Raw genomic sequence first — 21,310 nt, 5'->3', positions numbered from 1 at the left:
TGCCAGAGCTTTCTAATAAGTAGCAAGCTTCCAGCTTGGTTGGTGGTGAGAAAAGCACTCATCATCAAATTTCATATGCAAGCAAGGACTCTCAGTGCCACTGTACAGAGACCACCGCACTTCTCCTTCTGGAATTGGTCTTTGCAAATATGGCCCAGAGAGGAATACAGCAGTTTTTATCAAAGTTTGTACTGAGCAGCTCTGTGTTGCAGGATTCTGTGCTCTACACAATCTTGACACAGGAAGACAAGTATTAACTGCGCTTGGAGGACCATCAATTTTTTTAAAGAAGCTCTTTGGTCTGCCTGAAACCTTTTGGTCTTCCAGTACAAAGAGCTGTCATTGACTGGGTATTGCAGATTAAAACATTCCAAGGTACATATGTTGAGGGATGTGCTAAAACTGGAGACATCTGCTGGAAAGACAAATTAGGGAAAGGCCACTGCCTAAGGCCTTTCTGCCATAATGTACTGAGGGGTTGGTAACTTATAGAACACCTCAGGTTTACACTTGCAATGCAATGCATATAGGTCTTTTCATATTTAGTTCATGTTAACATTTTTTGTTTGGATTGAGGCACCTAATAGGACAAAATGATCACCAGAGAATTGTGGTATTTTATATTTCCTGTAATGTCTGAGTCTTATTCTTTAGTAATGTACATATAGATCATTTGCGAATAGAGTAAATGTTTCCAATATGAAAATAAAACTGACATCAAGATGAGGTGAGCCATCAGGCATGAGGTGACTGCAGTTTTATGATCCAAGCTGATGTTATTACTGGACAAGTTAGATTCCAAATGAAAATCTGGCTTGATAGATCAGATTTTGATTTACTCAATAAAGTGGTCTCTCACTGAAACACAAGCTTGCAGTGATAGAAATCAGATCTGAACATAAAACAGAAGTTTATTTTGAAAAAGGAAAGACAGTAAAAAAGAAATTATTTTCATGTAACACAATTTGGACGTGTTCAAAACACGCAGTAAAAATACAACATTCCATATATTCCAATGATGTCTTTTTATAGTCATAAGTTACCAGACCAAATTCCTATCTTAACCACATCTGTAGATTTGACTTAACTGTTGCTTTCAATTCCTGGTCTCGAGAGTTTGACAGCCCTTCCTCAAACGTTCTCAGTTTCAAATAAGGTCTTAACTAAACATTTCTCATCCAGAATTTCAAACTAAACCCTTACACTAATTAATTTTTCTAATGTTTTTGAACTAACTCCTTGTTCCAGGTGATAATGGGAACTGCAGATGCTGGAGAATCTGAGATAACAAAGTGTGGAGTTGGATGAACACAGCAGGCCAAGATGCTGTTTGGCCTCTTGTTCATCTAGCTCCACACTTTGTTATCCCTTGCTCCAGGAGAACTGTTTCACACATCCAGTTTCAACCAGGACATCTGTGAACTGAAACCAAAAGCTTTCCAACTTACATGCATTTCGCTTATGCAAAAAAAAACTGAAAATAGGAGATAACAAGGTGCATAGCAAGGCGAACACAGCAGGCCAAGCAGCATCAGAGGAGCAGGAAAGCTAACATTTTGCGCCTAGACCCTTCTTCAGAAATGGGGGAGGGGATGGGGGTTCTGAAATAAATAGGGAGAGAGGGGGAGGCGGATAGAAGACAGTTAGAGGAGAACATACGTGGAGAGGAGACAGACAGATCAAATAGGCAGGGATGGCGCCAGTAAAGGTGAGTGTAGGTGGGGAGTTAGGGAGGAGATCGGTCAGTCCAGGGAGGATGGACAGATTACGGGGGCGGGATGAGGTTAGTAGGTAGGAGATGGAGGTGGGGCTTGAGGTGGGAGGAGGGTATAGGTGGAAGGAAGGACAGGATAGGGAGGCAGGGACACGCTGGGCTGGTTTTGGGATGCAGTGGGGGAGGGAAGATTTTGAAGCTTGTGAAGTCCACATTGATACCATCGGGTTGCAGGGTTCCCAAGCGGAATATGAGTTGCTGTTCCTACAACCTTCGGGTTGCATTGTTGTGGCACTGCAGAAGGCCCATGATGGACATCTCATCTGGGGAATGGGAGGGGGAGTTGAAATGGTTCGCGACTAGGAGGTGCAGTTGTTTATTGCGAACCAAGTGTAGGTGTTCTGCAAAGTGGTCCCCAAGCCTCCGCTTGGTTTCCTTGATGTAGAGGAGGCCACAACGGGAACAGTGGATGCAGTATACCACATTAGCAGATGTCCATGTGAACATCTGCTTGATGTGGAGAGTCTTCTTGGGGCCTGGGATGGAGGTGAGGGAGGAGGTGTAGGGGCAGGTGTAGCACTTCCTGCAGTTGCAGGGAAAACTGCCAGGTGTGGTGGGGCTGGAAGGGAGTGAGAAGCGGACAAGGGAGTCATGGAGAGAGTGGTCCCTCCGGAAAGCAGATAAGGATGGGGAGGGAAAAATGTCTTCGGTGGTGGGGTCGGATTGTAGATGGCGGAAGTGTCGGAGGATGATGTATTGGATCTGGAGGTTGGTGGGGTGTACGTGAGGACGAGAGGGATTCTGTTTAGGCTTCTGTTCCTTCATGTTAACTCTGTCCACTTGTAGATATTTCCAAAAGCAAGCAAATTTCCATTACTACTCCAGTAACAAACCCTCTCATTCTGGTTAAAAAAATAATTTGTTCTAGAAACATTGACAAGTTAATGATTAAATTTTCTTACTTACACATCTAAAGCTCACATGTCACTAGCTTAATATCCAAATTCTAAAATATATGATTATATGTTAAATATCCAAATCACACTCTAACATCATAGCAGTCAGGGCAGGAAACAACAAAGTGTATGCCAGTGTGCCAAAAAGCAAAAAAATGCTGCTGATTTCTGCTGCAGGAGATCCAGATAAGGTGATGTGCAGAAGAAATCTCATGGGCCTACACACTAAAAATGTTTGGCAAGTGGGAAGACCTGCCACACAACCAACTGTCACTCCTGCCAAGGAATGTGGAGGAGTCAGTCCAATCTGGCACATTGGTTTCTCACAGAGCTTTACAGCCCATTCAGAAAGAGGCGGCCAACTCCACAGAAGTGAATGAGGACCCAGTAGTCTGTGTGAGTAGTCCATGTCTGATTTGGTTTCCTCTGGGTCCTCCAGTTTCCTCCCAAAGGCCAAAGATGTGCAGGTTAGGTGGATTTGCCATGCCTAATTGCCTTTAGCATCCACAGGCTAGGGGGATTAGCCATGCTTAATGCGGGGTTATGGGGATAGTGTGGGTGTGGATGGGATGCTCTTTGGAGAGTTGGTGCTGAATCAATGGACTGAATGGCCTCTATCTGTACTGTGGGTATTCTATGATTTTAGCTTCCATTATAACACGGACAGAAGCCACCAAACGTCTTAATGCTCAGCTTTGATGAGCTGGAATCTGAGGTTCAAACATAGTGACGCATTAAGAAGGGGATGAGTTACCTGAATACTATACATCAGGAGGCAGCATAGCCTGTAGATTAATTATGTTGTATTCAATCAGTGATCAGGGACAGGAAGATGTGACTAAGAGCGAAGCAGACAGAGGTATCCGGGTAGTTATACTGAGGGAATCTGAGCCCTTGAACTTGTGTAACAGGTTGAGATTCTTGTTCCCTGTATGGATGAGAGTGGGGATTGTAGGGACGATGGACAAACTAACCATAGCACCATGGTACAGGAAGCCATTCAAGAGAGAGGAAGAAAAGAGAAATGTAATTTTAATTGGAGATAGTATAGCCAGGAGAATAGACACTGTTCTCTGTGGCCCGAATTGAGAGTCCCAAAGGCTGTGTTGCCTGCCTGGTTCAGCATATCTCATCTGGGTTGTGCAGGAACTTTGAGTGGGAGGGGAAAGATCCAGTTGCTGCGGTCTATGTAGGTACCAATGATACAGGTAGAAAGAGGAAATAGGTTCTGCTGAGGAATATGAGTAGCTAGGGACAAAGTTAAAAAGCAGAACCAAAAAGGTAATCCTCTCCACATTATTACCTGACCCATGATCAACTTGGCACACGGTCAACATGATTAAAGTGGTCAACATGTGGCTCAAAGATTGATGTGGGAGAAACTGATTAGAGTTCATGAGGTATTGACACCTGTACCAAGGAAGGAGCACACTCTTTTGAATCTGTGTGGGTAGAGTTGAGGAACCAAAAAGGAAATATGACCTGGATGGGAGCAATGTACTAGCAATATTTAGGATGTGGGACAGAAAATAAATCAAGGGATAGAAAAGGTATGTAAGGAAGACACAATTCCAATAATTGGGGGGACTTTAACATGTAGGTGAAGTGAGAAAATCAGGTTGGTAGCAGATCCAAAGAAAAGGAATTTGTGGAATGTTCATGAGATTTTATTTTGAGTAGCTTGTGGTAGAGTTCACCAGGGAACAGGCAATTCTGGATTTGGTGATGCGTAATGAGGCAGACTTGATTAGGGAGCTTAGCATGAAGGAACCTCTAGGGAACAGTGGTCATAATATGATAGAATTTACCTTGTGGTTTGAGAGGGAGAAGCTGGAATTAGATGTAACAGCATTACTATTGATTCAATGTAACTGCGAAGATATGAGGGAGGCTTTGGCCAGAGTTGATTGGAAGGAGACCCTAGCAGGGAAAATGATGAAGCAGCAATGGCAAGAAACTTTGGTGCTCAGTTGGGAAGGAGTACAACAGAATTTCATCTGGAGCAAGGGGAAGCATACTAAGGGGATGGTGAAGCAACCAATGTTGACAAGGGAGGTCAGGACAGCATAAAAGCAAAATAGAAAGTTTACAATGGGTGAAAGGTTGTGGGAAGCTGGAGGCTTCGGAAACCTTCAAAAGAGCAGAGGACAAGTAAAAATGCATTAAGTGGGGAGAAGTTGAAATTTGAGGGTTAACTATACCAAAGCCTGGTTCAGCCACATCTGGTGTATTGTGTCCAGCTCTATCGACTCATTACAGGAAAGATGTTGGAAAAGGTACAGAGGAGTTTTACCAGAATGTTGCAAAGAGCCAGGGCTTTTCTCTTTAGAACGACAAAGGATGAGAGGTGACTTGATAGAGGTGTGCAAAATGATCAGAGGTATAGATAGAGTAGATAGCCAGAGGCTTTTCCCTAGGGTGGAGGTGGCTATTATGAGGGGGCATACTTTTAAAGTGAGTGGAGGTACAGATAGGGGAGACATCAGACGTAGACTCTTCACACAGAGTGTCATAGGGGTGTGGAGTGCATTGCTGGAGTGTGTTGTGGAGTCAGCCTCATTAGGGGCATTTAAGCAGCTATTAGGTAGGCATATGGATGATAGTATAAGGTAGGGTGGAGGTTAGATTGACCTTAGGATTAGTTCGGCACAACATCGTGGGCCGAAGGGCCTGTACTGTTTTATGTTCCATGTTCTATGTTCTATGTTCTAACTTGGCGTACAAACTGAGTAGTTATTTGCATCATTTTCCATGGTGGAAGTCACCAGTAACATACCAGAACTTCAGAAGAGTCAGAGGGCAAAAATGACTGTAGTGGCCAACATGAAGGAGAAGGTGCTGGCAAAGCTGAAAGGGCTCAAGGTGGATAAATCACCAGGACTAGATGGACAACATCCCAGGATTCTGAAGGAGATAGCACGAGGAGATCATACAGGCATTGACAGTGATGATTCAGGAATCACTGGTGTCAGGGAGGGTCCCAGAGGACTAGAAAGTGATTAATGTAACACCCCTGTTTATGAAGGGAGGGAGGCAGAAGATAGGAAATTATAGATTGATGAGCCTGACCTTGGTTGTTGGCATGATTTTTGAGTTCATTATTTATGATGAGATTGTGGAGTACTTGGAAATGCTTGGCAAATAGTACTGAGTCAGCATAGCTATGTCAAGGAAAGGTCATGTCTGACAAATCTGTTACAATTCTTTCAGGGGGTAATAAGCAAGTTAGACAAAGGAGAGCCAGTGGACATGATCAATTTGATTTTCTAGAAAGCCTGTGACAAGGTGCTGCACAGACAGCTGCTAAATAAGATAACAATCCATTGGGGTTATTGGTAAGGTACAGGCATGGACAGAGGATGGGCAGAAGACAGGGAGTTGGGATAAAGGAATCTTTTTCAGGATGGCACGTGGTGACTAGTGGAGTTCCTTAGGGGTGAGTGTTGGGAATAATGTTTTACGTTAACAATCGAGGGCGGCACAGTGGCTCAGTGATTAGCACCGCAGTCTCACAGCGCCAGGGAGCCGAGTTCAATTCCAGCCTCGGGTAACTGTCTGTGTGGAGTGTGCACATTCTCCCCCTGTCTGCGTGGGTTTCCTCCGGGTGCTCCGGTTTCCTCCCACAGTCCAAAGATGTGCAGGCTAGGTGGATCGGCCATGCTAAATTGCCTGTAGTGTTCAGGGGTGTGTGGGTTATAGGGGTATGGGGTTGGATATGGGTAGGATGCTCCAAGGGGCTGTGTGGACTTGTTGAGCCGAAGGGCCTGTTTCCACACTGTAGGGAATCTAATATAATCTAATCTAATCTGGATGAAGGAACTGGATGAGGGCATTGTTGTTAAATTTGTAAATGACACAAAGTAGAAGGGCAGGTAGTGTTGAGGAGGCAGGGAGACTGCAGAAAGGCTTGGACAGGGCAGGACAGTGGGCAAAGAAGTGCCAGATGGAATACAATGTGGGAAAATGTGATACTCTGCACTTTGGTAGGAAGAACAGAGGTGTAGACTATTTTCCAAATGGGGAAAAGCTTCGGAAATCTGAAGCACAAAGAGACTTAGGAGTCCTAATTCAGGACTCCCTTAAAGGTAAATTCAGTTCAGTTAGCTGGTAGGAATGTACATGTAATGTTAGCATTCATTTCAAGAAGGCTAGAATACAAGAGCAGGGGCATATTGCTGGGGCTGTAGAAGGCTTTGGTCAGACATGTGTAGAATATTGTGAAATTATTTCAGCCCTATATCGACAGAAGAATGTGCTGGCCTGGGAAGGGGCCCAGAAGAGTTTAATAAGAATAATCATCAGGATGAAGGACTTGTTATATGCAGAGCAGTTGAGGACACCAGAGATATACTCAACGGAATTTAGAAGGTTGGCGGGGGAGGGGGGGGCGGAGTTGGGTGAAACCTACAGAACACTGAGAGGCCTGGATAGAGTGGCTGTGGAGAAGCTATTTCCACTTGTAGGCGAGACTAGGGCATAGCCTCAGAGTGAAGAAAACAACCCTTTAGAAATGAGATAAGGAGAAATTTCTTCAGCCAGAGCTTAGTGAATCCATGGAACTCATTGCCATAGAAGGTTGTGGAGGCCAAGTCACTGAGTCTATTTAAGACAGAGATAGGTAGATTCTTGATTGTTAAGAAGATCAAAGTTTACAGCAGAAGGTAGGAGGATGGAGTTGAGAAACATATCAGCCATGATTCAATGTAGCACACTCGATGGGCTGATTGGCCCAATTCTGGTCCTACATCTTAAGGTCTTATGGAAGCTCAGACTGAGGTTATGAAAATTTGCTTGTTGACATTGTAAATGGTCATTCATCAAAAATCCATTCAGTTTAAAAGAAGCCAACATTTAAGGGTAAAAGCTATTTGTGACAGGGAATTTTCAGAAATTGGCAAAACTCTTAGATTTGTATATTGTATATGGAGAACTTGTCATGCACATACTGCTTGACATTTTTAGTGCACAGGCAACAAACACACAATTAGGAGGCACGTACAAACTATTTAGTTGTACTTCTACTGATTAGGAGCTGCTCATCTGAAAAGGCCCCACATTCCTTGCAAATGCTAATCCTGGAGAGATTTGAGAGTAAAACAAAACTGACATAACCAGGATAATCTCCCATCAAAACTGTAGTTAAATGTTAATAGCCTGTTCAATAATGTGTAACAATGCCAAATATGTTATGGGTATGAGTTTTAAGTTTTTAAAGAATGTGCTTTTCAGTATAGCGGTAGCAGCTGAACTGAACATATGCTTCTTCCCTCTTCCCTCTTTGGTCATCTTGTCTATTATTACAAAATAGACAAAAAACAATGAGCTCTCAGGGACTCGTAGCTATGAAACTGAATGAACTTCAGGAAAGGAGCAGAGTATTTGTGTGTTTGTTTGTAGGTCTTTAATTATTCTAAAAGGTAAGCATAGTTTGTAAACTTACCAACATTACAATAAGCAATGAAAAGTGTTGTCAGTCTGTCACTTTCTCCACCTAGATGGGTTCGAGCTGAATCTCAGAGACAGGATGATGAGAGGGAGGTGTAGGTTTAGTTACCACAACATGCCAGCACAACTTAGTGCAATAGACGCTCAGACTACTCACACCATCACTGTGGATACTACTGTACAATGGTACCTTCAGGCTCTCAGCAATTGCAAATAGCTCCAGTAGATTACTAGTATCAATGAGGTGCTGCCCAACCAAGTGCTAGTGGTTCCATGCTACACAAACCTGCTGTACCTTCTCAGGATGGCAGGCTCCATAGTCCAACAGTGCCAGTCTGTCAATGCTCTTGCTGTTGTCTGTCAACGCTCTTGCTGTTGTCTGTCAACAATCAGCCTAGAGTACTACCATCCATGTCAAGGCAGTACAGTCCAAAGCTGGGCAGATAAAGCCCACAGGATCCTAAGTCTGTCCTGCCAAGCCACCTGCAGTCTCCTCCAGTAAAAGGTAGCAAGATCCCACCAGCTTTCTTGCAGCCACAGGAGTATGACTGCATAGGAACATGACGCGAGGCACCGACATCCACAGAACAAGCAACATAAGACTGAATTAGAGTGCACAGTTCAGTTTGCAGTTTTTGTTGGATAAAGTTGGCACGGAATGGTTTTTTTTGGCAGTAGCTTTGACATCATGACTTTAGCAATCACATTCAACTATGGTCAACTGCTAAAGGCTTTAAAACTTGAAACTGCCAAAATATGGGTATGAAAGTGGAGATAAAATAGACTCCACTCATACACGGTCTGTCTGCAGTGAATGGGTCCCAGATAACTGCTCATCCTCGCTTTCCTTTCTTCTTTTTCTTCATCCTCCTTTTCCTGTTCTTCCTCCTCTGTGTGAAGTGCCCTCTGTGTGTTTTGTAGTAAAAAGTAGCAGACCACTGTAAACATGAAGACTTACTGCAGTGAATAATGGTGTCTACCTGTGCTCCTGGCACAGTTCAGGGTGCTGATGGTTTGCTTCCTGTTTTTGCTAGAAGCTCAGCTGTCATAGTGAGGCTGCCACTTGTGATTGGTAGAAGGTGACAAACATCAGTAAGCAACTTCTATTTTGACATCGTGGCCCAACAATTTTGGGAAATGGCATATGATCACTGTATCTTGGTTGCTGGTGGGATAGCTGATATTCATCAACAAGATTCTCCTGGTAAGGTGCACACCAACTGCAAGATAATGGAGTACTAGTCCTTATGGGTACAGCATATCTCTCCATTAGACTGTGACCCACAGAGCCACATGCATACAGTCAATGGTTCCCATGTAGCTTGGTGAAGCCAAATACCTATTTCCTCTGCTCCTGAAGTAAGAGAGTAGATTGTGAAGATCTCTCTGCTCCTGTACAGAATTTCTGTCATAATATCAATATAGTGATGCAGGGTGAACATTGAAATGCCAGAAATATCACCTGCTCCCATGCAGAAAAGTTTTTTAGCATAGAAATTGGCCATGATGATTTTCATGGTTGCTGGCAATGTCTTTTGTCTTGGTTTGTGGCTTTGGCTCAGTCACAGAAGGTGGCACAGCTCAGTGAGCACCAACTTGGTGAATTGTGACCACCTCATGTAGTACTTTTGAAAGACTGGGTAGTAGTGGTGTTGGTCCAGTCTTCTATTCGACTGCATTTCTTCCCCCTTCCCGCTTTGGTCATCTTGTCTTTTCAGCTGCCTGCGCTCTCTCCCCAAGTTATGCTGCAGTCCGAGAACATAGTAACTCAATTTTTATGTAACTGGCAGGCTTTCTAGCCCTTCCTCACCCAACTCCAGTGCAACTTCTTCGTAAATCCCGAAGCTTTCCAAACTCCTTCAAAAACATTGTGCACAGCATTTCCATTCGTTATGCAGCAGCAAAGGAAAGTGAAAAGCAAATCATTTGAAGCCTCAAGAGGTCCCTTTAAATTGCATTCATGGGGAGTGGGACCCTCATTGAGGAGTGGTTAATTGAGGATGCTAACATTACCTGTGATGGCCATTTGTCATCTAATCAGCATCTGTCACTGTTTTACATTCACAGTTTGGGTTTCATTTCCAAGGCTGAAAGCCCTGCTCCTAGGTTTGACCTTGCTTCAGAATGTCTCCCAGAACTCCCCCAGAGAGCTGGCACAATTCAGCAACACAATCCATCTCTACTTCCTGCACATGCATCACATAACCATCTAAGTCTCGATATGTCACATGGGTAGTTGCTGAAAAATGTCTGAATGATACTTTTGATGTTTCTGGATCTGACAGAGTGGTGTTACTGAGCCATTTTTTCCTCAGCCATAATATGTACTTCTAATCTGATTAGATAGTTATGGTTCTGATAACTGAGTTGGCTGTGGGTCTTTGCACCAAGCAATTCTTCCGTGTTGGTTTGAGAAAAATTGGCTGGTACATATTATTTAAAAAATAAAGACATGTCAGTGACTCCAGTGGCAATCCACTCTCCAGGCTCAGATGATGGTTACAAAGCAGCTAGATTAATATCTGTGATATATTCACAGACACGGGATAATTCAGCATGTTATTTAAGCTTTCTCACACTAACGAACTTGTAAACCCCAGCATCGATTTGTTTTATCACAATGCTTTCAGCACTTTCAGTGCCTTTAAATCACAAGTATCTTTTGTGCAGTTGAAAGATATTTTTAGATTTTAAGTTAATTAAACATTTAATAAAGAATGTTTTTAAAGGATGTTAATTATATGCTGTATTAATGAATTTTTAAGAGTGTAGCTGATGAAGTGTTTTTAAAATGGAAAGACCTTCATTCCGTTCTGAAATGGGAAAAAGGAAAATATCATTTTTGACACACAATACAATAATGTATTCCAGGGGAACTTCTGTTATTTCATTGTGTATCTGGAAATAAATGAATTACATACTGCAATTTTTCAATTAAGTCAGTATTGCTTTAATTGCTATGTGGTAAAATGATAACTTGGTCTACTTGCAACCTTCAGCAGTTTCATAAGCTGCTGAAACAATCAAGCATACATAATACCTCATTCCACCACCCCCTCTCATGTAGACTAATCATTTATGATTTTTTAAAAGTTCCAATTAAGGTATTCCAAAGGTCTCTCATTTAATTTTATTTTGTTGTTGTGGGCAATGCTAAATAGTATAGTTGCTCTGCTTAAAGTGTTGAGTTAAGTTTGTTCATTAAACAGTGGCAGAGCTGAGCAGCCTGGGAGCTCCAGTGCTGGCATACTCTGGTAGTTTCAGTGGTGTACAATCTGGTAACCTCAGCAGCATAGTGAATTACTTATTCTGGTGGACAGATCCAAATAATAATTATCATAGAACCCCTACAGTGTGGAAGCAGGCCATTCAGACCAACTCTCCAAAGAGCATCTCACCCAGCCCAACCCTGTACCTTATCCCTATAACCCTGCATTTCCCATGGCTGATCCACCAAGCTCTTACACCCCTTGACGCTATGGGCAATTTAGCATGGCCAATCCAACTAACCTGTATACCTCTGGGCTGTGGGAGGAAGCTGGAGTACCCAGAGAAAATCCACACAGGCAGAAGGTGCACATATAACTCCACACAAACAGTAGCCTGAAAGTGGAATTGAACCCAGGTCTCAGCAGAGCTAACCACTGAGTCACCATGAAATGGTGAAAAGCTAGACATTATTGAACGTCGAAGATCACAAAAATGTAGCTGTTGGGTATTAAATAAATGAAAAAGCTGAAAAAAAATACTAACCCTATGGCACAGAAAATAAATAAAGGAAGTTCAACCTCAGCTTTTTACCTTTTGCTTGTTCATTCACAGGATGTAGATATTTCCGGCCATCATTTATTGACCACCCCTAAATGTCCTTGAGAAAATGGTGATGAACTGCCTTCTTGAACCACTGTAGTCCATCATGTGTAGGTATACCCATAATGCTGCTAGGAAGAGAGTTCCAAGATTTTGACCCAGCAACAGTGAAGGAATAGCAATGTGGTCCCAAGTCATGATGGTGCACAGCTTGGAGGCCGAACTTGAGGTAGTTGACCCTACAATTTATCCTGGATGTTGTCGTTTTTCTTGAATGTTGTTGGAGCTGCTCCCATCCAGGCCAGTGCAGAGTATTCTATCCTACTTCAGACTTGTGGTTTGTGAATGGTGGACTGCTATATAAATTCAAGTTCTTATTTTAACCGATGAAACAAGTTACTATCGTTAAGGGAAGGTGAGAGGGTTAATGCTCAATGCCATGGCTGCATAGGAAGATTTTGAAGATCAACAAGATAAGTATAAGAATAAAAATGTACTCACTGTAAGAATCCATACTCCATCAGGTTTCTCCCCCCAGAAATGGACACTCATGAATGTCCAGTTTTTTAGTCCTGCTTGGCTATTATCGTTGGAACGGACTGCAAGAAGCTTTGATTTAGTACCAAATGGAGAGATGACAGAAATTTCAAGATCACCACGACAGATGCTTGATAGGGTGACAGTCACCTGAAAAAAAATTAAAAGCATTTACAAAAAGTGACAGTGCAGTCTTCTCAACACTAGGGGTCCGTTAATTCAGTTGTCTGGACGGTTGGTTTGTGATGCACTGTGATGCCAACTATGTGGGCCCAGTTGTTATTGGCTGATGTTACCATGAAGGACTCTCCTTCTCAACCTCTTGCCTTGCCTGTGATGTGGTGATGCTAAGGTGAAACCACCGCCAGTCCTCTCGCTCTATGGAGAAAGAAACCCCAATGGTGACTCAATACTGGAAGATGCTGAAGACAAAAGGATTTGCTATGTGTGTAAAGCATTCATACCAGCAACGTCTAAATGATTAATGACTTGTGTCAATTCGTGATGGCCCAAATGCTTTTGGAAGGAAGGAGTTGAGAAGTCAATCCCTTCATGAGAGATTTTAAGAATGTAAGTGGGAAAGAAATAAAAATAATCCAGAACTAAGTCCAAGAAATCTCCATCCTTAAAAGACCAACAGATCAATCTTTCAAGTTTTAATAAGTATCTGATTTGAACTTTGAGAGGGTAAGTCAAATGGGTGTGGAAATCTGTGAGACAAATTTGGGTTATAAAACAAATAACTATATCAAGTATACTTTTAATGTCATTCATGGAACTAACCATTTAAGTTGAAGAGTATTTGTGATACTTATGTTCTTTGATTTTTGGTCAGTAAAATTATTTTGATGTAAACAATGAACTTTATGGGCTTCATTGGTTTGCTGAATATTTAGGTTTGTGGATTCTAAAAAAACACATTGCTATTTACTACTAAGATTGTACTAATTGGTGGTTTTGTCTGGATTCTTAACAAATTTAACTGGATCTTGTAAGTTGAATTACCATTACAGATAACTCAGAATGTTACCATTCAACCTGTCAAGTAGAACTTCTATCTTCATATGTGAAAGCCAAATCCAAAAAGTTGATAAACAATATCCTGGCACTCTTGTGTCCCTTGAACATTCTGAGACCTTTGATTTATATTTATTCATTCTTTTGTTGTATTATTATTCTCAAGGTAAATTTATGCCATATGTTGTCCAGCACAAACATCAAGTCCCAGTCTGATTTGCTACGTCATCTGAACTGACATGCATTCATGATGGGGGTTTAGTGGTGAAGCAAAATTATCCCATCTGAAGCCAATGCAATACCAAAGAACCATTATGCATCTTGGTACTGCAATACTATTCAATATCTCCTTGTATAGAAGCTAGAAAAGCCCGAATACAGGTGGTAAACGGTGCAGTAACTACAGAGTATCAGAGGTCAGTCTGAGGATTTCCTGAAATTAGTCTTAAGGTCTCATCTTAATGAGGACCAGCTCACAGGGACCAGTATGGCTCACTGCTTTGCTTCAAAGACTCATGTAAGCTCCTGAGGGCTGGGGCGAGTGGGAGGGGATACGAATGTTTTGCTCGATCACTTGGAGGCTTCAACTCCATTCAGTGCAAACATTCTTTCTTTACAAGTTGCAATGCTAGAAAAAAAACCTACTAAAATTTTCGAGGGATTTCAACAGAACTAACTCTGAAAATCCCATGGGAACTGTTGACATCAGAATGTCGGTGATCAGATATCTGGAAATACAGCTATAGAAATACATTATGCCACCACTATGTATTCCTTTCAATTCTTACCTGTTAAACCACAAAATGATAGAATAACAATAGAATGTTTCTGCCAGTTAGAAAATGTGTTTGCAGGGATGCACCCTGGTTCTTGGTAGTCAAGGATGTAGTGTACCAACATTACATTGAAGAAATAAGTATTATTCAAAGCAGCAGGACAAAATGATATGGAATTGGCCGTCATACACCACACCTAATATTGCTGTATACATTCAGTGACTAAGCCACTACCGTCTGTTTCTACCGGACCTCAGAAATGAATCTTCACTTCAAAATGTGTCAACGATCAGTAATGCCATTCTGGTGCAGTTGTTTTTTTTTCCTGAGGTTGGTGTTGGCAGCAGATGTAATTTTCTGAGTATGGGTCAGTGGCAGAGAATATTCTTATCAAGTAATGGACACAGACATGCTGTCTATCTCGAGCAGCAAGAGTGGATGTGATTCCCCACTGCAGGTACATCAGTGGAAAATAGTCCCATGTTAGAACAGTGTAGATGCCAGCTTTAACCTGCAATTTGCCTTTGCTAACCTGGAAAGCATTCAATTCTCCAGGGCTTGTAATTTTCACCATTTAAACCACTTCTCACTCCAGAACAGTAGCTTTAGGACAGGCAGTGTACTTCAAATGCACTGTGCTGGAGATAGAAAACTTGTGTCAGCATAGGTTCACGCGGACTGCCTTAACATGTGCTCAAGCTCAATCTCTTGTCACTATTACCATCAAAATGAGTATACTGCATCAAACAACATATAATTATCCTACATTTGAACACCAGTAGAACCATTATGTTAAGTGTACTGCTGAGAACACTGACAAACCTCACGTATGATTGCAACATTGAATTCAGCTTCATCAAAGAGTCAATCTTGTAACCATGAAGGTGCCAGCCAATTGTTTTACCAAGGCATCACTCAGTGAGGGCACTTTATGGATAAAATAGTCTGCTGATGCCTCCATAGTTATGGATTTGCCTCTGGTGAAAATGGACTTTATAGGACCAATTAGGAAGCCATTAGATTTCTTTCTGTAGTTTCAACAACAGTGGAAACAAAATAAATATTAAGTCCACACACTTAACAAATAGCATCAAGGCAATGCAACCCTTCCAAGGTAAATATATAACTGGGTTAGTTTATGCACACTTATAAATTTTAGTTCTACAAATCAAGTGTCACAATCTAAACTATGACAATCAGCATTGATTTCTGATTCAACCTTCATTACTTGTAATGCATGAAGTTGCTTCGGTTTTGATAAACCTGAGATAATAGAAAGGTCGTAACTTAGATTAGCTTGTGGCACTAATAACAAGTGCAAACTCAGCCTGGTGGGACCACTCTTATCCCTGAGGACTTTTTTTTTTGTGATTCAAATTTCTTTCCATGCATTGAAATTATGAAGTACGTTGACACTTCAATGGGAGTATCGCACAGTCTGAGTGCCAAATTTCAAATGAAGGTGATAGGCTGTACTTTCTAGTACAGGTGGTGTCATAGAAGTCTGTGGCACAGAAAAATGAAAGCTCTTCAGCCCTTTGAATCTGTGCTGGTCAAAAATAACCACCTAAATTGAGGGCGGTTCAGTAGCTCATTGGTTAGCACTGCTGCTTCACAGTACCAGGGACCTGGATTCAATTCCTGCCTCATGTGACCAATTGGAGTTTGCACATTCTCCCCATGTTTCCTCCAACAGGCCAATGACGTACAGGTTATTTGGACTGGCCAGGTTAAATTGCCCATAGTTTCTAGGGATTTGCAAGCTAGGTGGATTAGCCATGGGAAATGTAGGGTTACAGGGATGGGGTAGGGAGTTGGGTTTGTGTGGGATGCTCTCTGGACCAAATAACCTGCTTCCACACTGTAGGGATTCCATTCTAATTTCATTTTCCAGCACTTGGCTCATAACCATGTATTCATTGGAATTGCAAGTGCACATCTAAATGCTTTTTAAATGTTGTGAAGGTTTCTGCGTCTATCACGCTAATAGGCAGTGAGTTCCAGATTCTTGCCATCTTCTGGCTGAAAATACTTTTCCTCACATCCCCTCTAAACATAGGTATAAGGTTAAAAAAAATCTACCTAAGACATCCTACGGGGCAGGTGGGCAGCACAGTGGCTCACTAGTTAACACTGCTGCATCACAGCATCAGGGAGCTGGGTTCAATCCCAGCCTTGGGGTGACTGTCTGTGTGGAGCTTACACAATCTCCCCATGGCTGTGTGGGTTTCCTCTGGTTTCTTCCCACAGTCCAAAGATGTACAGGTTAGATGGTTTGGCCATGCTAACTTGTCCCATAGTGTGCACAGTAGATGGATTATCCATGGGAAATGCAGTGTTACAGGGATTGTAGGGTGTCTTAGATAGACTAAAACCATGTGTAACTACTGGTTAACTGTGCAACAGAATCCCTGATTGCTAACAACCTAACCCAAATAGACCTCACCATCTGAACCCCCATACCTGAAAACCCCTCTCAAATCAACCTGACTACTGAGCTGTCACCCATCCATTTACCAACGTGCCACCCTACCATCTAATGCTCTGACACATTACCCAGCTGTAAAGTGCCACTAAACCCACTTTTAACCTTGTTTTCAGAGACAGTAGGAACTGCAGATGCTGGAGAATCTGAGATATACAAGGTGTAGAGCTGGATGAACACAGCAGGCCAAGCAGCATCAGAGTAGCAGGAAGGCTGACGTTTCAGGTCTTCTGAAGAAGGGTCTAGGCCCGAAACGTCAGCCTTCCTGATCCTCTGATGCTGCTTGGCCTGCTGTGTTCATCCAGCTCTACACCTTGTATATCCTACTTTTAACCTTAATAACCACCACCGGGCCCCTTACGCGCCCCCCTCCCACCTTATCCCTTCCCCACTTACCTCACCTGACTCATACACTGAAAAGCGTAGGTCTGTGTGGGTGTTCTTCTGAGGGGTGGTTTGGACTTGATGGGCCAAATGGCCTGTTTCCACACTGTGGGGATTCTATGATTCTACGATTCTACATACTAGTTAAATATAAATTAGGTCTATTTGTCCCAAGGATAAGGGAAACTGTTGGAAGTTCAAACATCTTGAAGAAATTCCTTACTGAGCCATCAAATTTGGGACTTCTGAAGGGCGCTGAGGTATATACGTGGTCATGTAGCTGCTGTCAGACTATCCAGAGACTGGAAGATCTGGGACAATGTATATGCTTAAGGTTTCCTGAGATCAACATTAACCCCTTTGTGGTTCAATCAATATCCTGTAAGATCTAAATGGGATTTGACTATGGTTTACCAGGGCAGCACGTTACTATAACTAAAGAATATCTCAAAGAACATTTTTAAAAAAAAATTCACATTAAAATACAACAGTTCAGTTTCATAGCTCATATTCTGATCACTGTGTAGACCAATGAAAAGATTTGAAATAAAGTTATTATTGTTATATCAATAATTATATGAGATACTGGATCAGCTATTGCATTGAAACAAAATTTACAGTTATTAGGTTTCTTTATCTGCAATCCAAAATAAGGAGCATAGCCATAATTATAAATAAATATGATTGCTGTCATGGCAATTTTAAAATCCTTAATCTAAACATTTGATAGGTAAACCAGTCATTCTGAAGCTATCGGTGAAAATTTGACAAAACGGCTATTTTTACATGCAGTCTTTTGGATAATTTCTCAAATTTTGGTTGCGTTACATATAAAGACTTCCATTATGAGTCACTGTAACCTGAATATACTGGATTGTACAAGTTTCCAAATGCTGCAATGTACAACCAACAAAGAATTAACAGACAACATAGAATTTTTGCCATTATACGATGGCAAAATTATCTATTAATGTTGAAACAAAACGTATTGACCAGACATGAACTAAAATATGTCAGCCACTGACTGCTTCATTTGTTGGGACATAACATATTGCCGGATTACTTAAAATGGTGTTTGATGGTGACTCTCTCACCTGTACATGCTCGAGTGTGTCAATTGCATTCCTTGTACCCATGCACGCATTTGTTGTTAGATTCAGTGTCAGAGAGCCTTTCACGGGAATAGCTCTAGAGGGTTCAACAGAATAGAGGAAAAGAAAGAAAAAAAAACAATTTTAGAGAAACAGCAGTGTTAAATGAAGGCATCAAGGCATTCTTCAGTCATTTAGGGAGAATTAATCTCGCACTGTCAGATGGTGTCCCTGCCTTTTCCTTAAATCTTTCAAATGCTCTGTCTTTTTTTTAATCTCTTCAGAGAAACAGGCTTGAAAGTGAGATGCAGGTCAAGGCAATAATTACCTGCTGCTCGGGATGCTATCTGATGGGCCTGTATTACATTTGCAGTCATGCATTCTCCAGTCATTGGAGGCTTCATGTTACCTATTCTAGTCACATCATTTTCTGCTGATGACAGCACCATTCTCTCATCTAGCACATTTACATTTCAAAATGCCAGTCAGTTGGTATTGATTCATTATTAACAATAATGGTCACTTGTAGGAGTGATCAAGTTTCAGTTCCAGATTATTGTCCCCTTAAATTTCCACACTCTCTTATTTTATATATGCCAACTTCAAAATTGATTAAAGATGTCTTTTAGAGCTGGATATTATGTGCAAAAGGTAAAATGCATGAAATGTTGGCAGGATCCCACAGGTCAAAGATATGCAGGTTAGGTGGACTGACCATGTTAAATTGTCTGAAATGTCCAAGAATGTTTAGCCATGGCAAATGTGGAGTTACAGGGATAGGTTAGGAAGCTGGATGGGATGCTCTTTGGAGGGTTGTTCCAAACTCAATGGGCTGAATGGCTGAGGGTGGCATGGTGGCTCAGTGGTTAGCCACTGCCTCTCAGAACCAGGAACCAGGGTTCGATTCCAGCCTCGGGCAACTGTCTATGTGGAATCTACACATTGTCCCTGTGTCTGCGTGGGTTTCTGCCAGGTGCTCCAGTTTCCTCCAACAGACCAAAGATGTGCAGGTTCAGTGGACTGACCATTCTATATTGCCCATTGTGTCCAGGGATGTGCAAGTTAAGTGGATTAGTCATGGGAAATGAAGGGTTACAGGGATAGGGTAGGGGCTAGGGCTGGGTGGAATTGGGTTCTGAAGGTCAGGGTAGACTTCATGGGCTGAATGGCCTGCTTCCACACTGTAGGGACTCAATATAAACTTACAAATTAGGATTGGAGTAAGCCATTCATCCCTTCGAGCTCTGCTCTGTATTTGTTAAGATCATAGCTAATCTGAATGTGGTATCAAGTCCAATTTCCTGTCCACTCCCATATCCTATGATTTCTTTGTTGATCATGAATCTACTTAAAGAAAGTATAAAAAGACATTCAATGTGCCTGCCTCTGCTGTTCTCTGCAGAAAAGAATTCTACAGATCACTAATGTGCAGATTGAAAATTAATTCTCATCTTTATTTTAAATGGAAGAGCTTTCATTTTTACTCTATGTTTCTTTGTCGATATCTCTCTCAAAATGGGAAATTACCCTACAGCACACACCCAATCAAGTTGTCTCAAGATCTCACACATATCTATAAGATCACCTCTCATTCTTTTAAATTCCAGTAGATATAAAACCAATATTTCCAACCTTCAAAAGTAAACCTCATCATATAATTTCAGAATCCCTATTGTGCAGAATCACGCCACACTGTCCCTCCAAACAGCATTCCACTCAGACCCCTACCCTATCTGCAGTAACCATGACTAATCTACCTAACCTACACCTCCCTAGATACTATAGGCAATTTAGCATGGCCAATCCACCTAAGCTGAATATCTTTGGTCATCTCAGGAATCAATCAAATACATCTTTTCTGAATTCTGAAATCTAATGTAACTAAATCTGCATTATTTATCCTGATATTAGAATTATAATTATTCCTTTGGTATGAAGACCAGAAGTGTAGATTATATGGGAGATGTGGTCTTCGTGATGTCCTAAACAAATGGAGCAAAACTTCTCTATTTTCATATTCCATTTTCCTTGCAATTAACATTATTCCATCTGCCTTCCTAATCACGTGCTGGACTTACAAACTAACATTTTAGTGACTCATGTGCCAGGACAACCAGATCATTTTGTAACATGGAGTTCTGTACTATCCTCCATTATTTACCCCTTTACTACTCACCTTGTATGATGAAAAAGAGAAGTCATCACAAAACAGGGATGATTTAAGGAAGGCTAGTTTGATTACTCAGGGCTTAAGTCACCAAAGGCACAAAATCCCAATTGTGCAATTCCAACAGCAACTACCTGATGATGATTGTTTCTGAGGTGACAATGAGGGTTTTTGCACAAAAGTGAATTTATTGTTCAGCAACTATCAAAGCCCAAGTAAAGTGCACAGCTTACATAAAGGTAGGAAACACACAGTTTTTTCAATCTCATAGCCCAAGAGTTGGTATAAAACTTCGAAGAATAACACATATTAAAACAACTGGGATGAGTGAGGATGTGAGTAGGCAGAAGGTGTTACCAACTGGTCACCACTCCACTGACTATTCAGCCACTGTTTCTAGTTGAATCACACAACTTCTGGTGATAGTTTATCTGCAACTAAAGTTGCCCCACTGGCTGAACAAACAACTGCGCAAACAGCTCGCACAACAACTGCTGGTAGTGCAGCAATCCTTTTCACAATCCTCTTTTTTTTAAACAGTCCTTTTTCCATTTCAGTTTACGATCGAAAATGCAGAAAAATAGAAAAAAAGACGCAGTTTTCAGATTAGCCAAGAGGAAGGCAAAGGAAATACTTGACACCCTCAAAACCTCTTTGAAAAAGTACAACATCCCCATTGCCACCTGGGAAATCATGGACCAACACCATACAGAGGAGAGGAAAAGCATCTGGGAAGGATCTGTGCACCTTGAGTCTTATCCCAATTGGCAAGCTGAAGTCAAGCTTCAACTGACAAAGGGGCATGGGACAATCTGGGCATTCCACCCTCCCATTCCCCTGCCCCAGTTGGGACAGAGGCTGTAGCTCATGCATTGAACTCTAAAACCACCTGCAAATATATTTTTCATGTGGAACCAAGTCATCTTCA

At 41.7% G+C, this 21,310-nt stretch overlaps 1 protein-coding gene across 1 annotated transcript in view; it reads right to left on the bottom strand.

The window, feature by feature from the left end:
• Positions 1–21,310, bottom strand: part of LOC125453120 (PC3-like endoprotease variant B) — a 1,374,573-nt gene that overhangs the window by 54,631 nt on the left and 1,298,632 nt on the right. The window contains exons 15-16 of the mRNA XM_048532258.1: positions 18,219–18,312; positions 12,427–12,612 (exon numbers count right to left, since the gene is read on the bottom strand). Coding sequence (XP_048388215.1) covers positions 12,427–12,612; positions 18,219–18,312 — 280 coding nt within the window. The remainder of the gene's footprint in view (positions 1–12,426; positions 12,613–18,218; positions 18,313–21,310) is intronic.

This window comes from Stegostoma tigrinum, chromosome 6 (genome assembly GCF_030684315.1).
Source record: "Stegostoma tigrinum isolate sSteTig4 chromosome 6, sSteTig4.hap1, whole genome shotgun sequence".
In the NCBI taxonomy this organism is placed as follows: Eukaryota; Metazoa; Chordata; class Chondrichthyes; order Orectolobiformes; family Stegostomatidae; genus Stegostoma; species Stegostoma tigrinum.
Note: the sequence above shows the minus strand (reverse complement) of the source record. Positions and strands in the feature narration are given on the sequence as shown.